Here is a 15,829-nt window from a genome sequence, read left to right as displayed (position 1 = left end):
GTATGGGTTGTAGCACCAGTTCCTTTCTGTTCAGATCCTGTGTAACCAGTGTGCTGTGTGTATCTTCAAACATCTCTGGCAGCAGACTCACTAATGATAGAAGGCCTCTCTGTTGCATTGTGGGATACTTTACCCTGAGTAGGGTTGAAGCACTGCCGTGTAGAGTGAGCTATATAGCCACTGACAGGGATGCCCTAGGCAGTGCATTCACTAAGCATGGAAGTGCATTAGCCTTCTGTTCCTTGGGAGTTTCTGGAACCTGACAACGAGTTGGAAATCACAGTGGTAGCTTTCATTTGCAAGATTTTGAATAAATATTCATTACAGGATGAGTTGTGTTCAATACAAGGATCTAGTTAAACTTTCAGAATTGTAAAAATGACTTGTCTGGAGATCATTTATAGAACCATAGAATAGTAGAGTTGGCTTACATGATGTCACTTGAAAAATTATCTATATGCCAACAATGGGTTCTCGATTAAGTTAGAGCAAAATTCAGAAAATAAGGTTCATCTTTGAGTGGTGGCACAAATAATAGTTTTCTTTTACATTTGCTCCCCAATTATCATTTATTATTTTGTCTCACCATCTCGATAGAGCATTAAGCTACATGAGTTTCCTGGCAAATTGTCATTTGTGCTTTTGGAGGAAGTGATGTGAAATAGAATCATTGCTGATAGCTTCATGGGAAGGAATTAGAATCATGCTAATTCTCCCTGGGAAAAAGCCATGGGAGATAGTTTGTTCTTCTTTTCCATTCCTGTTTTGACAACCAGTGACAGCCCCTCTGAAGTGCCCAAGCAGCACATGAGAGAGGCTGTCACTGAATGGGAGTCTCTTAAAAGAGTCACCTTAGATTTGCACAGGGCTGCATCTGAAAATCATGTCCACAGAAGAATTTCAGAACTTTACTGTTAATAATGAATAAATTGAAGTTATGAAAGAGTTCTCGTATCTTGGCTCAGTTATCAATTGATAGGGAAACTACAACCAAGACATTCGAAGAAGACTGAGACTTGGAAGGGAAGCAGTGAAGGAACTAGAAAAAAATCAGCAAGTGTAAGGATGTCTTACTGGAAACCAAGCTCACGATCATTCAGACTATCATATTCCCAATCACAATCTACGAGTCTGAGCTGGACAGTGAAGGAAACTGACAGGAAGAAAAAATGTATGTTTGAAACATGGTGCTGGATAAGAGCTTTGCAAATACCCTGGACTGACAGAAAGCCAAACAAGTGGTTTCTAGATCAAATCAAGTCAGAGCTTTTCCTACAAGCAAAAATGACAAAACTGAGCCTGTAATACTTTGACACATCCTGAGAAGGCAAGACTCCCTGAAGAAGACAGTCATGTTAAAGTTAAAGGCAGAAGACAAAAGGGCAGACCAAATATGAGATGGACTGAATCCGTACGGGAAGCCACAGCCTTGAACTTGGGAGAGCAGAATGGAAATGTCATGGACAGGACATTTGGAGGGCTTTCATTCACAGGGTCGTCATAAGTTGGAGACTTCTTGACAGCAAATCACATACACACACACACACACACACACACACACAGAACCTTGCACAATTCTGGGGAGGGAGTATATGTATATTTTATTTTTTACAGCCAGACTTGTGAAAGTTTTGAGGCATACATTGGCACATGACCAAAAAAGGGAAGCTTTGCCTTGGCAATGTTCTGGGGCTGGGATATCTGCTGTCTAAATGCAGCCAGTATTAGCACTGGACATTAACCCAGAGAGTTATTTCCCCCTTTGCTTTCCCCTTACATATGTACAGTGGAAAAGGTTGTCCGGGTTTAGACAATACAAGAACCGATTGTGGGTGTAACAAACTATAGAACAGCCTATGGGATCTGAGGGTGGCTTCTTTGGAAAAGCCCAGCTACAATGGGTAAAGCAGGCTGAGTTCAGATGATACAACCAACCAGCCATGGCTACTTATTCATGATGGATTGTTATTTTGTTTAAATCAAGTCATTGTATAATCATTTCAACCCTTTTCATTGACTATTATCCTTTCTAGAATATTATCCTTTATTTTCTAGAATTTAATTTGTAATAATTTCTTGATGTCATATTGAAATCATTGTATTTTGTGTGCTTTTCAAAGGACACCTTACCCAGTGAAAGTTTATGTCCTTTAAAAATTAGTAAATAATTTTAGATAGTTAATACTTTTGGTGATGGGGAGTCTCACAACTTAACTAAGTTACTTCAAAAATGCACAAAATCCCTAATGTCTTACATTCATCTTTGAAATTTGCTGTGTTATTATTTTGTAGCTCTGTAATTGAATTTTCTTTTTTTATCCAAGCAAACATCCTTTATTTTGTGGACGGAGAACAAGCTATTACTCTACTGAACTATGAACTTTGCCTTTAAACTAATTCAGCAGGCAACTTATTTATTTTGATCATCTGGCAACAACTTTTGTTTTGTTTCTATATTTAAAAATGTAGAATGGAAACTTCATGTCCTAAAATTAGTCTTTTTTTAATGTACATTCATAAGTTATCACAAAAGATGAGAAGCAGTAAATTTTATTATTACATGCATTTCCAGGCTTAAAGTATTTATACGGGGAGTGTGTCTTTATGCTTAGGTTAATTGCTTGCTTAAATTGCTTTTTTGTAATTCTAATATCAGATCTCAAAGGGCAAATGTTAAGAAATAATTGTTTTGACAAAACAGAATCTACAGAATGGATGTATTTTAGGCTGCAATTCTAAGGTTGTCAGTTCAGCTAATAATAAAGACACTTTATGAAACAATGGACAAATACCATAGTTGTGCTCTCCATGGAGTATTCCCAGGCTTTTATTTCCTTAGAACAAGCAGGTTTCCTTGCCTGCTAAACATTTATAAACATCTGATTCTTTATGGCTATGCTTGAGAATTTTTAGTTTAACATCTCTTTAAGTTATTGGTTTAGGCATGACACCGTCCCTCCCAAATAAATAAGATTTAATAGTTTGTGATGCATTTGACTTGGAGTTGAGTGCAATTTAAAAAGCAAGCAAGGCCCCTGAAGGTATGAACTAGGAACATAGGAAGCTGCCTCATACTGAGTTGGACCACTGGCTGACTTAGCCAGCATGATAGTTATGGGCTGGCAGCAAAGATTCTCCAGCAATTTGGACGAAGTTTTTCCTGCCCTGCCATGAGAAGTCGGGGGGGAACCTGCCTGCAAAGCATGTCCTCTGCTTTTCCTGTTCAGTTTTTTAAGCAGTGAAGCATTAGTTCATCTTAGGCCCCGTGAAAGAGACTCAGGGAACTTCTGTGCACCTGTGTCATTTTGCATGTGGAACCCACACAACTCTGTGTGTGTTTGATAACTCTGTAAGAAATTTGTATTGAGTTATCCAAGCTCTTCCAGATTGCTTCAGAAAGATAAGAATGGAAGAAGCAGCTCAAGTTGTTCAATTTTGAGAAGAGGTAGTCTGACAGAATGCCTTCAGTAATAATGGGTAATCTGAAAATTTACAGGAGAACTTGTAAAGCAAGATTCCCTGAAATCACAAACCTATAGTGACAATTCCTTAATAACAATCCACAGTTTTATATGGTGGGCTGGATCAGACCATTCCTATTCCTGATCCAGCCTTTAGGCATGGTAAAAAGCAAGTTTTCCTTTCCTTCCTACCCAGAGTGCTTCCCTCCCCTCTGATTTCCAGAGAGCATACAGTCAGAATAAAGACACCATGTATGAAAATAAATTTTGCATGATCTCAGATCATACAAAGTTTCTAGCTATATCTGGAGCACTGCTGCGACCTGGGACTGCACATATGTGACTTTATGCAAATAGTGCCTATTTGATGTTATGATGTGGTATGGATCTCTGGAGACATTTGAAGTCCTGGACAGGAATGTTTTTAATCCCACCATGTAAGTGTTACAGACTTATTACAGGTGTTGACTGCTCCAGTCCAGCTTGTGTTAAGTGTTAAAATAACTGCTCATGTTTGATCCTATCCTTACAACCTTCCTGTCAAGCTAGTACTATAATCTGCATAATAAGATGGAGGCCTGAAAGAATAGTTCCTTCTCTGAGATCGTCAAATAAGATTCAACTCCCACTTTTATCAGCTAACTGGAGAGTCTCTTTATTTGGTTTGGAAGAAACCAATATGCAAAATAATGTAAGACGCTCCTAAAGCATTTATTATAGTATCATTTCCTAGGAGAAATATTGTCCTGAGAGTTCAGCAATACTCCACAGCCTTCAAAATTAAATGTATAGATATATGTAATATCAATGTTAAAATTACTGTGTTACTTAACAGTAGAAAGGAGAATGTTCTGTTCATTTGGTTGAATTCTAGGAATTTAAAACATACGTAGAAACTGTTCTAACTATGGTTGCCTTTCTCACACAGAATGGAGAACCTTTGAAACATGGAGATGGAGAGGCTGATGATTGTGTAGTTATGCTCTGTGGGACATCTCTCTTGCACACTCTGCTTCCCAGAGAGCTCCCAAAAGCATGATTATGTGACCAAGTTAATTGGCACCTTTCACCTCTCCTTTGCTCATGTATACACTTGACAACCAGCTGTTCTTTTGCCATTTTCATCAATAGTAATACTCACTGTGCAATATCAGGTTTTAATAACACTGAGGGAAGAACACCAATGGATAGGCAACAATTAATGTTAGACAGCACTAGTATCTGAAGGATGTGTGTGAGAATACTCCTGAGGCAAAACACACTCTCCTGTTCCAGGAGTAATTGTAGGGCTTGTGGTGCTGGGTGTCATTTATCTGACCCAGGTGCCACATGCTGTCGAAAGTGACTGTTAATAAGAAGCTGGGTGCTACCTGTGAGAGCTTCATATTACTGCCTCTAGTGAAACTGTATTTCAAAATGTTCTTTTTACAGGCACCAGTTCTTCAATGCAGGATTGCAAAACTATGTATCATGACTTGTATTTAAAATTTGGATATAATCCCATCTCTTAAAATTTGGGTATAATCCCCATTTGGATATAAATTCCACTGCGGGTTCTAATTAAGTATTGAACTGCAAGCTTATGTCTGGTTATGTCAGTGAGAATTCTGTATACCTGACTCACTGTCTTGCACTGATTTTGCTGTCTGCAAGACTGTGTTCCATCTTATCAGATAATTATTTTCTTTTTTCTCTTGCCAGTTCTTCAGCTGAGGCTGCAGCAAAGACGGACAAGAGAACAGTTGGTGGACCAGGGAATCATGCCACGTAAGACTACTTTTATTTTTCTGCAGAATGTACATAGAATTTCCGGAAGTCTTGCTAAGGAGGAAAAGAAGTAACGACTAACTTTTAGGACCCATCAAAAAGCAAAAGGAGGATCACAACTGTGTATTTGTCTGTGAAAATAAGGGGAAATGGGAAAAATACTGACTGGGTTTACAAAATAGGAAAAGTCATTATGGCAAAATAGGAAAAGTCATTATGGGTTCTCTTGTCCTCGGAATTCAGACCATTTTCCACAGGGTGGCTTATTTTGTGGGACAAAACGACTCTGACAACCCATGGCTTGTTTTAAGGGATGTTCATATTATGTTCATTGGTCATGACATCCATCCAGGAGAGTGATTTTACCCTGGGTTGCAAGGTTAGCTAGGGAGCTGTTTGGCAAGAACAACAATCTTGCCCCTCTACTGGTGCCCAAGTGGCACCTTGGAGCAACCATTACTAGTTTGTCACCCTTTTCTTCTGATTGCAGACAATTGCACAACTGTTGTATTTTTTTAAAACCACTCTTTTAATCTTTTTGCAAGTGTTTCTTAGCAATGTAATTCTCTCAATTTTAGTTGTGGCATGAACTCTACTAAATGCTCTCTACCTGATCACCTCTGCAAGTCTCCGGCTACTCCAAAAAAAAAAAAAAGAGAGATATTAACTCCTGCTTTTCTCAGCTTCTTTTTGGAGTACTTACTGCTACAGTTACAATTGCTCCCTCAGATTTCCAAAACAAATGCAGACATATATACACATTTAAGGACTGGGAAATAATTGGAAGGGACATTTATGAAGACAGAAGAAGAATGGAGGGAAAAATTGTGCACCTCCAGTAATTGCTGTGTTACTGCAGATGAGCAAATTTACCCTCCACTTGCAGCCTGGTCATTAAATTTGCAAATATTTCCCATGTTTTCAGTCACTTTGCATGGACAGTGAAGACTGCTGTCAGGAGGAAAATGTGTGCATTGGAAACATGGTGCTGGAGCAGAGCTTTGTGAATACTGTGGATTGACAGAGTGTCCGAGATCAAATTAAGACAGAACTTTCCCTGGAAGCAAAAAGGGTGAAAATTGGGCTGTCATACTTGGAGCACCTTATGAAAAAGTGCTTCCCCACTCACTGGGGAAAACAATCCTGTTAGGGAAAGTCAAATTCAGAAGGGGACCACATATGAGATGACACAAATTCATAAAGGAAGCCACAGCCTTGAGTTAACAAGAGCTGAACTGGGCCATCAAGGAGTCATTTTGGAGTGCATTCAAATCCATAGGGTTGCCATAAGTCAGAGGCAACTTAAGAACATGTAGCAGCAGTGTATTTCCTACTCCCTGATGTGCAAATATTTCTGACAGTTTTAAAACAAAACCCTTACAAGTGACAGAACAGGATGGAGCAAATGAGGTGCTAGCACCATCAGTATTTACACATCCCTGCCTACATGGGGCCTCATTCACTTAACCCCACTGAGCAACCTTCTCAGGGTATTTTTTCAGAACTGTCAAAGAACTGTTGTAACTGTACCAGCAAAAAGACAAGGAGGAGTTCCCCTTTGTAGAGTAGCTGGAGACACAGTGAATTGTTGAAATATGGAGGGTGCTGAGAGTTCAACACATACAGTTAAGACATTTAGATTGCTAAGGGGGCAGTATTGTTTTCTCCCACACTCGTTATTTTACTACTTTTCAGCTATTTGGCAGTTAATCCCCGGCAACTGTGAGCAGTTGTAAGGGTTTGGAGCACGGGTGGTGGAGTATTAGATGGATGTACCAGGACTTAGGCAACTGGAGCAAAGGTGAAGCTTGTCCAGCATTCAATAACCAGTCTAGTAACAAATTCAAGTCATAATCCTCAACAGGCCAAAGTCAGAACAGTGGAAACAAAGCAATGTGTAGTCTGATAAGCAAGAATGGAGTTGGAGCAGGCCAGAAGTCAGGAACCAGTAAGGCAACGCAACAAGGAGCAGGTACCGAGTGTCAGGAGCACAGGAATGAACTACAACACACTGGAGGCAGCTGCAAGAAGTAAAAGCCAACTCTTAAATAGTATTTCCCCCAGGGTTCCCAGGGAGTACTCATGAAGACCCCGGCAGCTGGAGCAGAATCTGGGACTGATCCTGCAACTACCAGGGTCAGTTTGCTGGTGCTAGGATAGCAAATGGAACCCTGGAGCTGCCACAATTCTGACAACAGTCTTGCCTTGCCATTTTTCCATGAATATTACCTTCTCCACTTTGTAGCTTCTTTTACAGGTAAAACATAGAAGAATGAACCAGCCAAGGCTACACATATCAGACAGCCTCAAGAATGTGCTTGCACATTTGTGAAAGGCAGGAAAAAACTGCAAACACAGTTGTGCAATTTTCAGAACCTGAAAAAATAAAATGAAAAAGACCACACCTTGATACTGCTAATTTTAAAAAATATATTCTCAAATGAAAAACAGCAGCAATTTTTCAGGGAGGAGGCAGGGAGGAGGAGACAGTCAGGTTCTAGTGCAAAGGACACTGGGATTCAAACCAGAGCCAGCTCAAAGACTGAGCAGGGGAGGAGGATGAGAACCATCCATAATAAACACAGTTGTCTGTTCGGTGCGCTGTGTGTTCTGCAAACAACAGACCCTGTGCAGCTTATTCTCAGGGTGCGACCTACAAGTGCAGCCACGGTACTACTATTTTTAAATACATAATTTACTTGAAATTATGATTTAATTGGTAATTTAATAAGTAACTGACAATGCTAGCTACAGAGGTATTGTGATCATTGCTTATACAGCAAACTTAGCAGGCTTTATGGAAGTCAATCTCATTGCTTCAGAAAGAAATGACCAAAACCCTTTGCTTCTTAGTGATATTTATAGGCCTACACTGTTTCTTAAAGCTCTTTTAGTTGGATAGGTTCTAAAGGCTTTCTGCCACATGTGAAAGATTTATATGTAACACATGGTGAAGTGCTTCATGGCTGTCTTACACAAGCATAATAGAACTTTGCATGAGGAAAATGTTACTATAATTAATGCTCAGTAAACATGTAACTCCAAATCAAAATGTGGTATTCCATGAATGAACACTATGCTTACATGCTTCCCTTAACTCACCCCTCCCTTTGTGCACTGCCCTTGGTCTTTTTTTTAAATTGTTGCACTATGGTTTTGCTTTACATCCAAGCAGTCAAACTATGGTTTCTGTGAGCCTTGCAAGGCAAAGTTTAATTTTGAGCCACAAGTCTCATGCAAACCATAATTTTGGATGCAAATATGGTTTGACGAAAAACAAGTTAATAATCATACAGAAGTTGGAAGGAGGGGAGGAGTACATCTTATTCATGTAATGCCAGACATTTGGATTAACCTATTATTCTAGATGCACAAGCACATATATTTCTTTAGAATTTCCAGTTGGTGTTGCTATGCAGTAAGTCAACTCCTGCATTGATGGTTACTTGTTTCAGTTCAGACTTACTATAAACAGCCCTTTTCCTTCTGCTTGTTGTGCTTCACATGCAAGCCCATATTCATGATACTAATTGACCTATTTGAAAGACAAATATTTGGTAGATTGTTTCTACTAGCTAGCAAATGTATTCTATCAACAAACATGAATGAGTTTAAGATGTCATTACTAGTATTTTCTCATAGCTTCATGTCATTCTTTTACTTCCCCATTGTAGCTTTGAAGAGCCCAGCTGCATTCCATGAGCAGATCAAGAGCTTGGAAAGAGCCCGGGTAAGGATCAAGTTTAAACACGTTGCCTTATTCTTAACATACAATTGTATTTGGAAAGAGTAGGATACAGAAGACTTGTGAAGCAAGTAAAAAGTTCTGGGTTATTATCCCCAGAACTAAATATAAGCAAAGTTAGTATTATTAGAGTACTAATGCTTTAAAACATGTGCCCTGCTTGTATACATGTTGCACATGTGCCCTGCTTGTGGGTTTCTCCTGAGCAGCTGGTTGGCCCTTGTGTGAACAGAATGCTGGACTGGATAGACCTTGGTTTGAGCCAGTAGGACTCTTCTTATTTTCTTATGAGCCATCCAAAGTTAGGTGACCATGTAGCAATTATCTTACTTCCCCCTCCAGAGTGGCCCTAAGCTTTTGTAAAACTAGTGAATTGGATAAAGGTTTACAGTCAGGTTTACAGCCATTTGAGACCTGACCTGATCATTCAAATATATTAGGAAGTACCCTAGCCACTCATTAACAGCAAAATGCAGTTTCTATTTATTCTTTTGGATTTTTTGTTGTTCATTTGTGACATCAAGTCATCTCCAACATATGGTGACCCTATGAATGAAGGTCTTCCAGAATGTTCTATCCATGACATTCCTGCTCAGCTGTTCTGAATTTACAGCTGTGGCTTCCTTTACAGAGTCAATTCATCTCTCCCTCATTCTCATAAATATTTTGATTTACATATTTGAATGTTTTAATACTCTATGGATGAATATGTATCAGGAGGATATAGGTGCAATTGGAATTATTGGCGTGTTGCTAGGCCTGGGCTCATGAAGCTCAGCTCCAAATCAGTTTCCTGTGACCCCAGATCTATTTAACTCTATCCGCTGGTGTTGGTGGGTGAGTTTTTTGTCAGCTAAATTTACATGCAGAGGAGAATTTTCAAGGAGATTGCTTTGTGGGTGGGGGCAGATTTAATACTTGTCATGTAGTATAGTATCCCCCAGCCCCTCTTTGCATGGGCATTAAGTGTAGGCAAAATAGAGCCACTGATGCCAGTCAGATGCCTTTTTTTAATCTCTTAAGATGAAAGTGATTTTCTGGGGGAATTACTTCAGGACACTGTGAAGGCCCAGAATCCTGCTTGTGCCTGGCAATTAAGATTGGCCCCTAGTGTTGTAAGTTCCAAACAATGCCCCTGACCTTAGCCAGTGATCCAAGAAGCAAAACTGTTTCTTTTAAAATGGCACCTGCTCAAGATAAATAATGTGATGATTACAACCAAGACTGTACCTGTGATCTTTGAAATCCCAAGCTTGAGGCATTTTTAGTTAAAATAGCTGTTCGAACAGCCACCTGAACATCAAAACATTATTGCTAGTGTCTGCAAAAAACCACACACTGAGCCTGTTAACACATCACAACAGCCTTTTGTAGGTTAACGGAGACTGTCACATTGTGTCTTCATCTCCATTTTTGCATGGTGCCTGGCTTGCCACTGCTTCTCATATTGAATCCAGGCAGCAGCAAGGGTTGTTTCATGCTCAGTCGGCATTCAGCTAACTTTGAAACAAACCAGGGGTTCGTTGAGGATTGTTGAGTTCTCAACCAAGCCCAGCTACCTGGGTTCACATAACACAGCAAGTCGGGTGCCATGCAAATATACCTGGAACAACAAGAACCCCCACAGGTAAATGAAGCCATGTGTTATGTGAGCCAGGTCAATTAGTTCTAATTATTTACCTGAGTAACGTTTCCTGTACTGCATCTTAAACTGCTTAGAAATGGAGGGGAGTGATGCAGCACAGTGGTTTGCTGTTCAAAGAAAAAAAATTCCAGTGGGTGCATGAGTACCCATGAATATGCCTAAGAGTTTTGGATCCTGATTATAACATGTTCTCTTCTGATGTAATATTGGCCTCCATCATGGAGTAATTTCAGTTCAGTATTGCTTAGTGATGTTTAGGGAGAAGGAATGACTCACATTTCTGGTGAAAAAGAAAGTGTTACTGCAGGTTAATCTGCTCAATATAAGTGCACTAGAAAAATTGGTGCACTACACTACTCAGAAAATGACAGCACCATTAATTTCTTAAAAAATATCTGTTCAAATGTACTCTTAAATCTGCTGATGATAGCTGCTGTTCATTGTTAAATTCTAGCTCAGTTAGAATTAGAATTTCATCATTTATATTTTGTCAACATCTTGCATCACTGGTTTGAAGAATTGGTTTGAAACATGTCACCTATAAAAAGTAATTTTTATGAGCTGGATCCTGGACTGTAAAATTTCAAGGGGAGAAGTCTGCATTTTATCCTTCACTGTGTGACCTGCTAAGAACCTAATGTTCTGTAGTATTCTCTTATGACCAAATAATAAATATAAAACAGAGTCTTGCAACAAATGGAACATATTGCAAAACGCTCACATGTAACTTTTTTTTTTTTGAGCAAAGAATTTCAAGCGTTTGTTTCAGTGACAGACACCCCTGAGGCATTATCTTCTGAAAGTAATTTCCTAAACATGTTTCTGTAAGATGGAAATATTTTGTGTGAATTACCAGTAACAGTGGCATGTCTCTTTGTACATGTATTTTTTCCCAGACTGAAAACTTCCTGAAGCACAAGATACGGAGTAGACCTGATCGATCAGAGTTAGTTAGAATGCACATTCTTGAAGGTGAGGATCATGATGTCCCATTTTCTCATTAAGACTTAAAACCAAAGTATGAAAAGCAGAAGCTGAAAATATAATCCAAATGGATTAGATGAGAGATCTTACTTTTTAAAAATTTACTGTTAATATACATTGATAAAATCTCTTCGCCCAAATTAAGTGGAGGTTCCCCCCTCCCCAAGCTGCAAAATTATTTTTGAATTCCCTGCATTCAGTCATGAAAATATAAAAACACCTTAATTTACCAGAATACTAATATATATATATCAAAGTTTGGACACTCAGAGATGTACCAGCAATGATATGGAGACTAACAGTGGGCTGGCTCACACCATTGCGCAGCTCACTGCATCTTATTTAAGCCACAGTGGGCTGCAGTATGTACTGCAGTGTTTTCGAATATTCAGAGTGCCGTGGGCAGTTATCGTGCATTGTTGTATCATTCACATCTGGTGGCAGTGGGTTGCTGATGTCACTGAAGAACAGCCTACAGCCTTAAAACAGCTTATGGCACATGCTGCAACTCACTATGCCTTAAATAAGTCCTGGTGGGTGTATTGATTGTGCAAACGGAGTCAGTGTATCTGTTAGATAAGATTTCCTTTTACAGTGCATTACAGTAAAAATTGTGATCCTGATATTTGCATAAAGAGATCAGGATTATTCAAATTTTAGAGTTGGTACAATAAAGCAGATAGTTTCTTCTTGAATGTTGCATATGAACCCTGTTGCTGAGTTGGGATCAGAATGTGGCACTCAGACTTAGTGTTTGGACCACAGTGATTCTATTACATTAGCAAGGTAAAAATGAGAAATGATTTGGTAAAACTTGAATTCTTAAGATGTGTATGATAAGTTTTATTTTAAAAAATGAAAATAATAATGTAAAATGTTTTATAATATTTATTAATTTTCAATATAAAATACAATTTTAAAAACTTCCAATTGAAATAAAAACATAACATTATACATTAAGCATACAATTACAATAATTCATAAAAAATGCACTCCATCACCGGACCCACTGGATACATGTTGAAAATGTATTCAGAAATTATTTCAAGAATTTCTTTCCTTCCAATATTGCAGCGATTCTTGTAAAAGTTCAAATCCACCCCCCACTTTTGTACACATATTCAATAAATGTATTCTAAATCTAATTAAAATTATTACTCCTTATATAACCTTTCTCACTTTAATAAAAAGCTTTATTTTGGAATTCTTTATATGAATCTCACAAGCACTAATCATATTTTACTTTCCAGTTCTTAGCTATAATTAATCTTGCAGCTGTTGCTAAATTAGTTATTAATTCTTTATTATACCAGCTCCATTGTTTCTTATCATTGTTTAGATATGCACATGGTAAGCATGTCATGAGCAGAGCCAGCTGGAGCTGGGGGTCAGACTAGATGGTCTAGGAGACCCCTTCTGATTCACTCAGTTTCTTTGTTTCTGTGTTACAGTGTAATTATGTTTCAGCAATGGGACAGTATAGTAATTAATTAATCAATTATGAGAGGGAAATGTGAGTCAGAAATGGTAAACTTCTTCTGAGATCTCAGTTCAATATTTTTTTCAGAGACATTTGCAGAGCCTTCTTTGCAGGCAACTCAGATGAAACTGAAGAGAGCACGATTGGCAGATGATCTAAATGAGAAGATTGCTCAACGGCCTGGCCCTATGGAACTTGTGGAAAAAAACATCCTACCTGTAGACTCTAGTGTTAAAGAAGCAATTATAGGTACATAGAAGAGCTGTGACTTGGATTTGTTGTTGCAGAATGGGAAATGTAAACCTGAGTTTTACAGGACCTTTCAGGCAATTAGGTTTTGGTGCTACCCATAAAGACTATGCATTAGTTACTTGTTATGAAAGATCCAGACTGTTTCCCTCAAGGTAGCATTGTTCTTGCTGAGCTGCCCCATGTTGCAGGTGCTCAGATGGCTGTACTTTATGACTGGTAATACGTAGCATCACATCACAAGCAGTCTGATCAATCCCTCACTTAGCAAGTGCGAAGTATAAAGACTGGGATATTGGATAGACTGTGATTGGTAGCACACCTCCTGCTCACTACGTCTAAGTCATTTGTGACCTTTTAATCTTCTGATAAGTTGCAAACCATTCCAGTTTCAAAAAAGTTATTTAAGTGCTCTGACCCTCCAACATTGAAGCAGTACTCTCCTGTATATTCATTTTCTAATCATCTCACACAGCTGGGTTTGTCTTCCACAACCTGGTTATCCCTCTCCTGGCCCATTCTGGGGAAAATGATAGTTCACTACTGACACGGAAGCAAGAGTAGTGCTAAGAAAATAATTTTAGAAATATCCTGACGGATCCCTAATAGCTTATTTAGGGTTCTATGTATTTAGTCAGTTCTATGGTAGTGAAGGGTGGGGATTCACTGCCATTACACATCATCATAGTCCATATGCATGTATGATTCAGACCAGGTTGATGGCTTACCTGTTACAGTTTCACCATGAAAAAAGGTATTTTAAGGTTGATACACTCCTCTCTCCCTTGGAATTTTAATCTTAGAATAGAAAGGAAGAGTTACTGTTAGAACATGTTCCTTTAAGCAGGTAATGCTTTTTATTGGCCTTTCCATTTTGTTCAACTTGTTTGTCTTTATGGAATATTTACACAGAGAAGAGTGTACTTGATAGTCTCAAATGTCTTGATAGTAAGAAGTAATAACCTCAAAGAAAATAGGCACAACATGGCCATTTTCGGGGGTCTGTCCTATTATCATACAAAGCGAGAAGGGACTTCTGTATCTTACTTCCTCACAGTTTGTAACTTCAGGCACTTCTGCCTTCCTGATCCCAACAGTGGAAGTGGGTCAGAAATGGAGAATAGCACCTAGAACAATGGCTTGAGGGTAGGAAAAGCAGGAGTGTGCGTTTGTGTGTTGCAGGGGTGGTCATCTTCCCGCCCTCCTGCATTCCATTTAAAGACAAGACCCCGCTATGATTTTTACAGGCTACCATTTCACATGGGGACAAAATCACATGTCCACTGTTGCAATTTCTAATTTGGTCTGAACTCATGCCGAATGTGCTATGAATAAGGAAGGTCTGTTTGCTTGTGAGGGTTACAGCTTCTGTGTATAATCGCCGGACTAAAAGGATGATCCTAACCTTTTTTTTTTTAACTTTTCCTAGCGGTTGGCCAGGAAAACTATCCTCAAGCTTTGGATGATTTTTCATTTGATGAGGACAGCAGTGATGCATTATCTCCGGATCAACCTGCTAGTCAGGAATCCCAGGGTTCAGCAGCATCTCCTGGTGAACCCAAGGCAAGAGAAGCACCCTCTCCAGTCACACTAAGCTCCACTTCTAACCAGGTATCATGCCTGAATCAGTCCTGTAAATATGAGTGCTGCCATACTGCAATGTCAGTCAAGCAGTTTTTAAAGGCCACCTGTGTTGACCGTTTCGGGTTGGTTGATCCATTCATACTAATTAGCTGTGTGTGCACAGCTTGCAGGTAACAGAACTAACCTGGAAGCAGTAGAAAGTCTTCCCTGCTGTTCATCGACACCAGCTCCCAGACAGAGCATATAGCCAGGGGTGTCTGTGCAAAAGGCCACCAGATTCTGTGATCTGTGTATTTTGCATGAAGCTTGCATATAACAACTTCTTTTGCATATTTGGTTTTAGCAAATTGCCTTAAAGTGGTTGGGAAATAAATGTAAAAAACATTTGGAAACGGGAGGCTTGCCAGAGCCCTGTTCAGGACATTTCAGCATTGTCTCACCACCACTGACATTCCCCTTCTTCCTTCCCCCCTGGACCTATCTTAGGTTCCCACAGACACTGCATTTTAAAGAAAACTAAGAATCTCAGGATGCTGGATTCTGTTCCCACAACCAAACGCTGCGCTTTTGTTGAAGTACTGAAATACAGTCATGGCAGTAGTCCAGGAAGACAGGCTCAGTTTGATTATTTTCTGGTCATTCCCTGCCAGGAATAGAGAACTACTGTCTGTAGTAGTACCTGTTAAAACAACTGGCGGACTGATGTCCGACCAGTGTCTTCATGTCTATAAATGAAAGTATTGGGCCTTCTGTTCAATTCACCTAGAAGCAACTTGCAGTACTCTGGTCTGCAGATCATGTTCTCTTATACCCTATTCAGTGTTCGCACACTGACAAATGTGGCCATACCATTTTGTTTGTTTGATTATTTAGGATCTATAAAAGTTACTTATCATTCCAGCCCTCTTCCCTAC

General features: G+C 39.2%; 1 protein-coding gene across 7 annotated transcripts in view; it reads left to right on the top strand.

Annotated features, from left to right (window-relative positions):
- Positions 1–15,829, top strand: part of MRTFB (myocardin related transcription factor B) — a 118,492-nt gene that overhangs the window by 79,928 nt on the left and 22,735 nt on the right. For all 7 annotated transcript variants that reach the window (XR_006415016.1, XM_044433114.1, XM_044433110.1 and 4 more), the window contains 5 exons: positions 5,163–5,228; positions 8,903–8,958; positions 11,515–11,590; positions 13,170–13,331; positions 14,761–14,942. Coding sequence is in view for 6 of the 7 variants with exons in the window: in XM_044433114.1 (XP_044289049.1) it covers positions 5,163–5,228; positions 8,903–8,958; positions 11,515–11,590; positions 13,170–13,331; positions 14,761–14,942 (542 nt within the window). In the remaining variant the exon portion in view is untranslated. The remainder of the gene's footprint in view (positions 1–5,162; positions 5,229–8,902; positions 8,959–11,514; positions 11,591–13,169; positions 13,332–14,760; positions 14,943–15,829) is intronic.

Source organism: Varanus komodoensis, unplaced genomic scaffold (assembly GCF_004798865.1).
Source record: "Varanus komodoensis strain SLA01 unplaced genomic scaffold, ASM479886v1 scaffold26, whole genome shotgun sequence".
Lineage (NCBI taxonomy): Eukaryota > Metazoa > Chordata > Lepidosauria > Squamata > Varanidae > Varanus > Varanus komodoensis.
The sequence above is the reverse complement of the archived record's forward strand: the minus strand, read 5'-3'. Positions and strand labels throughout refer to the sequence as shown.